This window comes from Pseudochaenichthys georgianus, chromosome 14, assembly GCF_902827115.2.
Source record: "Pseudochaenichthys georgianus chromosome 14, fPseGeo1.2, whole genome shotgun sequence".
Taxonomy (NCBI): Eukaryota; Metazoa; Chordata; class Actinopteri; order Perciformes; family Channichthyidae; genus Pseudochaenichthys; species Pseudochaenichthys georgianus.
The window spans coordinates 3,155,615-3,163,114 of NC_047516.1; the positions used below are offsets into that span (position 1 = coordinate 3,155,615).

At 44.4% G+C, this 7,500-nt stretch overlaps 1 protein-coding gene across 1 annotated transcript in view; it reads left to right on the top strand.

Annotated features, from left to right (window-relative positions):
- The window catches only part of LOC117458569 (unconventional myosin-VIIa-like), a 72,956-nt gene that overhangs the window by 42,396 nt on the left and 23,060 nt on the right, over window positions 1-7,500 (top strand). The window contains exons 24-25 of the mRNA XM_034099145.2: window positions 3,963-4,082; window positions 5,799-5,972. Coding sequence (XP_033955036.1) covers window positions 3,963-4,082; window positions 5,799-5,972 — 294 coding nt within the window. The remainder of the gene's footprint in view (window positions 1-3,962; window positions 4,083-5,798; window positions 5,973-7,500) is intronic.

The following is a 7,500-nucleotide window of genomic DNA, read 5'->3' on the forward strand; positions in this document are numbered from 1 at the left end:
GCTTAGAAACACTGGAGGTCATCTGAATCCCTGGTGAGTCGGTTAAAGTTAGACTCTGGTAGGATTCTGATTCTAGTTATTCCAACACTTTAAACATGACAGTAAATACGATGATATTATCCTCCATACGCTTTGATTTGTAAGCTCGTAGCTGCTTCAAACATTATTTAATACAATTATGCAAGAGTGAATTTTATGGCGTATGAATCGAACTTTGAGGAATATGTTTGGCTTTTCTCTAAGAATTCATTTGCTTGTAATTATTGACGAGATAACTCAGAATGAAAGCAGTGAATGCACGCTTGATGAAAGATGGTAGAAAGGGAGCTCTGTTCTAATAAAACTAATGAAAGATAAAGCTTTTCCTAAAGTGGCATTTAGTCTGAAGATCTATGTGTTTTATCACAGCAACAACTCTCTATATAAATGGATAAAATGGATATCTAATACTGCAGATGATCTGAAATTCATAGTTTTTTGAGGGGAATAATTTGCTTAGGTATTCAACCTTTGACACAGTTCATCATGTTCCTCTTCTCACTGTCTCTTTTCCCACGGCCTGGGGTATTGCAGCTTGGGCGCATTGTTGTTGCAGCTTATGACCGAGCACAAGCCGACATGAGATAGTTTATTGTTCAGGGACATCGAGAAGTCCTGGACATCGATTCGTGGCTGAACCGGTCTCTGCGGTCCTGCCTGACTCTCGTCATGCTACTTCCCTGATGGCTCCCACAGGATTGCTGACATCCTCGTGGATTCATCTTCTTATTACACACACATGCATTTCCTAACATTTGGTCTACCTAAAATGTATTATCTTTTCGATTTACACGTCTGTCCGTCCTGGAGAGGGATCCCTCCTCTGCTGCTCTCCCTGAGGTTTCTCCCATGTTCCCCTTAAACTGTGGGTTTTCTCTGGAAGTGTTTCCTTGTACGATGTGAGGGTCTAAGGACAGAGGGTCTAAGGACAGAGGCTCTAAGGACAGAGGGTCTAAGGACAGAGGGTCTAAGGACAGAGGGTCTAAGGACAGCGGGTGTCGTATTGTCATACTGATATTCTGTACACACTGTGAAGACCACTGAGACAAGTGTAACATTTGTGATATTGGGCTATAAATAAACATTGATTGATTGATTGATTGATTGATTGATTGATTGATTGATTGATTGATTGATTGATTGATTGATTGATAGAAGCCCTTCTTTTTAGGAACGTAGGTTCCCTGGCGCACGTTCTTTTCTATGGACGACAGCTCTAGTTAGATTCAGGGTTCATATTTGTTTAGTCTCGCTGATGAAGAATGTTGATTATTACACTCTGAACTAGTTAAAGCCTGGAGCTACAGGAGGGCTCTTCAGAATGGATTGTGGCATCTCAACCGTGTGGTCAGAGCTCCAGCTCTCCTCGTGTCTCTGAGTCCTGACTCCATCAGAGCTCCAGCTCTCCTCGTCTCTCTGAGTCCTGACTCCTCGTGTCTCTCTGAGTCCTGACTCCATCAGAGCTCCAGCTCTCCTCGTGTCTCTTTGAGTCCTGACTCCATCAGAGCTCCAGCTCTCCTCGTGTCTCTCTGAGTCCTGACTCCATCAGAGCTCCAGCTCTCCTCGTGTCTCTGAGTCCTGACTCCATCAGAGCTCCAGCTCTCCTCGTGTCTCTGAGTCCTGACTCCATCAGAGCTCCAGCTCTCCTCGTCTCTCTGAGTCCTGACTCCTCGTGTCTCTCTGAGTCCTGACTCCATCAGAGCTCCAGCTCTCCTCGTGTCTCTTTGAGTCCTGACTCCATCAGAGCTCCAGCTCTCCTCGTGTCTCTCTGAGTCCTGACTCCATCAGAGCTCCAGCTCTCCTCGTGTCTCTGAGTCCTGACTCCATCAGAGCTCCAGCTCTCCTCGTGTCTCTGAGTCCTGACTCCATCAGAGCTCCAGCTCTCCTCGTCTCTTTGAGTCCTGACTCCATCAGAGCTCCAGCTCTCCTCGTGTCTCTGAGTCCTGACTCCATCAGAGCTCCAGCTCTCCTCGTGTCTCTGAGTCCTGACTCCATCAGAGCTCCAGCTCTCCTCGTGTCTCTGAGTCCTGACTCCATCAGAGCTCCAGCTCTCCTCGTGTCTCTGAGTCCTGACTCCATCAGAGCTCCAGCTCTCCTCGTGTCTCTGAGTCCTGACTCCATCAGAGCTCCAGCTCTCCTCGAGTCTCTCTGAGTCCTGACTCCATCAGAGCTCCAGCTCTCCTCGTGTCTCTGAGTCCTGACTCCATCAGAGCTCCATCTCTCCTCGTGTCTCTGAGTCCTGACTCCATCAGAGCTCCAGCTCTCCTCGTGTCTCTGAGTCCTGACTCCATCAGAGCTCCAGCTCTCCTCGTGTCTCTGAGTCCTGACTCCATCAGAGCTCCAGCTCTCCTCGTGTCTCTGAGTCCTGACTCCATCAGAGCTCCAGCTCTCCTCGTGTCTCTGAGTCCTGACTCCATCAGAGCTCCAGCTCTCCTCGTGTCTCTGAGTCCTGACTCCATCAGAGCTCCAGCTCTCCTCGTGTCTCTGAGTCCTGACTCCATCAGAGCTCCAGCTCTCCTCGTCTCTTTGAGTCCTGACTCCATCAGAGCTCCAGCTCTCCTCGTGTCTCTGAGTCCTGACTCCATCAGAGCTCCAGCTCTCCTCGTCTCTTTGAGTCCTGACTCCATCAGAGCTCCAGCTCTCCTCGTGTCTCTGAGTCCTGACTCCATCAGAGCTCCAGCTCTCCTCGTGTCTCTGAGTCCTGACTCCATCAGAGCTCCAGCTCTCCTCGTGTCTCTGAGTCCTGACTCCATCAGAGCTCCAGCTCTCCTCGTGTCTCTGAGTCCTGACTCCATCAGAGCTCCAGCTCTCCTCGTGTCTCTGAGTCCTGACTCCATCAGAGCTCCAGCTCTCCTCGTGTCTCTGAGTCCTGACTCCATCAGAGCTCCAGCTCTCCTCGTGTCTCTGAGTCCTGACTCCATCAGAGCTCCAGCTCTCCTCGTGTCTCTGAGTCCTGACTCCATCAGAGCTCCAGCTCTCCTCGTGTCTCTGAGTCCTGACTCCATCAGAGCTCCAGCTCTCCTCGTGTCTCTGAGTCCTGACTCCATCAGAGCTCCAGCTCTCCTCGTCTCTTTGAGTCCTGACTCCATCAGAGCTCCAGCTCTCCTCGTGTCTCTGAGTCCTGACTCCATCAGAGCTCCAGCTCTCCTCGTCTCTTTGAGTCCTGACTCCATCAGAGCTCCAGCTCTCCTCGTGTCTCTGAGTCCTGACTCCATCAGAGCTCCAGCTCTCCTCGTGTCTCTGAGTCCTGACTCCATCAGAGCTCCAGCTCTCCTCGTGTCTCTGAGTCCTGACTCCATCAGAGCTCCAGCTCTCCTCGTGTCTCTGAGTCCTGACTCCATCAGAGCTCCAGCTCTCCTCGTGTCTCTGAGTCCTGACTCCATCAGAGCTCCAGCTCTCCTCGTGTCTCTGAGTCCTGACTCCATCAGAGCTCCAGCTCTCCTCGTCTCTTTGAGTCCTGACTCCATCAGAGCTCCAGCTCTCCTCGTGTCTCTGAGTCCTGACTCCATCAGAGCTCCAGCTCTCCTCGTGTCTCTGAGTCCTGACTCCATCAGAGCTCCAGCTCTCCTCGTGTCTCTGAGTCCTGACTCCATCAGAGCTCCAGCTCTCCTCGTGTCTCTGAGTCCTGACTCCAATTGCTTCCGAAGTTTCCCCCACAATTAATGATACAAAAAAAGAATCAGGAATTGGAGATTGAACTGCATTCTTAAAAATATAAAAACTCAGCGGTGAAAACTGAAGCTAAACTTTTAAGAAAATGATTTACTCAGGTGGAATTTAACCCAAACAATGTAGTTGTATGTATTTCTCAGAAGCATTGAATGACTTGTATTCCTTTCCAGTGTCTAATCTTCATCGACATCCATTTCTGTCTCCGTCTCTCTAACTCTACCTAATGCTTTGTTTCTCTTTCCCTCTGTCAGTATTTACGGAGGTTTTTGATCAACGGTCCCCCTGGTTACGCTCCATATTGTGAGGAAAGGTTGAGAAGGACGTTTGTGAACCGAACCAGAACTCAGCCGCCATCTTGGCTGGAGCTACAGGTCAAATACTTTTTGTATTATTATTTGTACATGTATTGTATGTTATCTTTATTTTCTACCTTATTTGAATCCTGTTTTTTCACTCTGCTGCTGCTGCTGCTATAAACGCCTCAATTTCCCCGCGGGGATAAATAGAGTTCCATCTTATCTAATCTTATATTTTAAGTCACTTGATGTGGTGGGTTCATATCACTTGGAATATTCTTCACCTCAGCCATCATATTAAACGTATTTGATTAGATATATTGTTTCGTTTGTTTTTCAATAACAAATGTATTTTGGATGGTGAATGAAAAAAGATGGTCTTTTATATTTGTCTTATAAAATATGACATACAGCGTAGAAGAGTAATATAATTATATATTTACTGTAGTAATAATGATAGGTACCACTTTACAATAAGACTACCCTTATAAAGGGTTCATGACGGGTTTTATAATTAGGTTTTAAGCACTTTATTAATCATTAAGAACCGTTTATAAACCAGTTCTAACCTAGAATACATCGACACAGGCTCACTATTTGGCAAGATGACTAAGCCTTATATTGGCTACTTAGCGAGAATCAACTCAGTGAACAACAGATACCAAGGATGCTGGCTGATGAAGGAGACGAAAGTAAGCTAGGTAGCCAATATTGTCACGACCTCGATACAAACTGATGAACCAAAATGCACGACCCAGAGACAAAGTCTTGAATGTAACAAAAGTATTTTTAATTCCAATGATCAGGAAATCTGGCATAAACAAAAAGCGTTCACAAGGAGGAAAAAACCTAGCATAACAAAATAAAACTTAAGAAAAACTTAAGCCTACAAAATTAACAACAAAACAAAACCTGACATGAGAGAACGCGATCCTTTCAGAGCTGAGGCTTGGCACGAGCATTCGGGGAAACAAACCAGACGGACTGACACAGGACAGGGGAGAGACAGGACTGTTTAAATATGAGGTGAGTCGGGACAGGTGGAAACAATCAGGGGCGGGGCAGACGCTGACGATGGCGGGAAAAACACACAGGGGGAGGAAGAAACAGGGCCTGCAATTAAAGACTAGAGGTAAGTACAAAATAAAACAGGAATTGACAGACAAAAAACATGAACAAAAGTAACACATTTGACGAGACACAACAAATATAAGACTTAGCAGAACTGATAAATGTGGGCTCACTATTTGGCAGGCAACCGGTCACAGTCGCCCTGTTTATCTCATGTCTTATAAAAGCTTATTAAGGATTTATAAAGTGTTCACAACCTAATTAATAAATGAATTACAAACTATTCGTAAAGGGCTGGTCTTATTGTAAAGTGGTACCGAAAATATATATATGTTAATAATTTAGTTTTTGGGAGAAGGGGTTAAATAAGTGTAGACTTCTTCCCTCCCCTTTTCGGATGTGTAATCAGGTAGATCGTTTGTATATAATTTGTAATTCAGTAATATTTGTGTTTATCAAGTTGACACTGCTTACGTTTGTACAGTATAATAGTTATCATGTTTCATTTCATTATTATTATTATTTGTTTGTATTTGTAGTAAGTCTGTAAAGGTGTTATTATATTTTGACTTCTCTTGTGTGTGTCAGTGCGTACTCAGCGGTGAACGTCAGCACTAACCTGACGCAAATAGTTAATGTTTTACACGTTCGAAATAAATCAAAATCAAATATTTTTGACTTGAATCCCATCTCTCATCCAATCCCATCTCCCCCCCTCAGGCCACCAAATCTAAGAAGCCCATCATGCTGCCGGTGACCTTCATGGACGGCACCACCAAGACTCTTCTGGCCGACTCGGCCACCACGGCCTCGGAGCTCTGCAACGCCCTCGCTGACAAAATAAACCTGAGAGACCGCTTTGGGTTCTCGCTGTACATCGCCCTGTTCGACAAGGTGAGGCCAGGGATGATAAGAAGAGGAGATAAGTGAGAAGGGAGAGGATAAGTGAGACCAGGCATTGAGATCAAACTATAAACCATTTTTGTAGTTTTTTTGATCATTTTTTCATCTCTTTCCTGTCCTGCTGTGAAAACCATTTATCTCCAGATGATAATCAGGGTGTCCGCGGGGTCTTAAAAAGTATTAAAAGTTGATCAATCAATTTAGCGAAAATGAAGGCTATTAAAAAGTATTAAAGGGCATTTTCCAAGGTGTTACATTCTGTATCTTGTTTTCAATAAGTATCTAAATGGTCCAGAGAGGTTGTGTTCTACAGTCTGCCTGAATGTAGTCATGGTGTAGGTGTGTCGTGTGATTCTGTGGAGTTTATTTATGGCATCCCGTTGGGTTTGACGTCATCTGAACAGGACATCGCACGCTCACTGCTTGATAGTGCACGAAGGTCCGTTTACGCCGGTTGCTAAGCAACATCGTTATGGGGAAATGCAAGTCTGCATCCAAATGGTTGGAAGATAAGGAGGAAGGACAATCAATACTGTGTATAGTCAATGTGAGGTAAAGTGTGTCGCCAAGGCAACCGGTTAAAACTCAAAGTGGCGATGAGGTCTTAAAATGTATGGAAAGGGTCCAAAGATCCAAAAATACCGTAAATTCCAAAAATATCGTAAATTCCAAAAATACCGTAAATTCCAAAAATTCTTAAAGTTCCACAAATACCATAAATACCAAAAAAACTCAAAGTTCCAAAAATACCGTAAATTCCAAAAATACTTAAAGTTCCAAATATACTTAAAGATCCAAAAATACTTATAGTTCCAAAAATACCGTAAATTCTAAAAATATTTAAAGTTCCAAAAATACCATAAATTCCAAAAATACTTAAAGTTCCAAATATACTTAAAGATCCAAAAATACTTATAGTTCCAAAAATACCGTAAATTCCAAATATATTTAAAGTTCCAAAAATACCATAAATTCCAAAAAAACGTAAAGTTACAAATATACTTAAAGATCCAAAAATACTTATAGTTCCAAAAAAACGTAAAGTTACAAATATATTTAAAGTTACAAAAATACTTAAAGTTACAAAAATATTTAAATTCCAAAAATACCGTAAATTCTTGATGGTTGTGATAAACTGAAGGATGAAGTGTTCCTTACTGCCGCCGTCCACACAGCGGCGTGCGTTGACGCGTCACTTTTAGCCGAAATGCATCGTGGGAAGCGACGTGGAGCGTAGCTGGCGTGGCTCGCTGCAAAAGTTGAGCAATGTTCAACTTTTGACGCCTCAGCGAGGCGTCAGCCAATCGAATCATATGCCAGTACAAGCTCTAGCCAATCAAACCGCTGCTTGTGTGTCAGGGGCGGGAGATTCATGCGATTGGTTGTTGGTCGAGTTTCAGACACGCCCGCCGGCAAGCGTCAACGCACGCCGCTGTGTGGACGGGCCGTTATGTGTGTCCTCCTTCTTAAAGTCTTTAGAAAGCCTCTTGGATACAGCATCGTCACAAAGCGATTTACT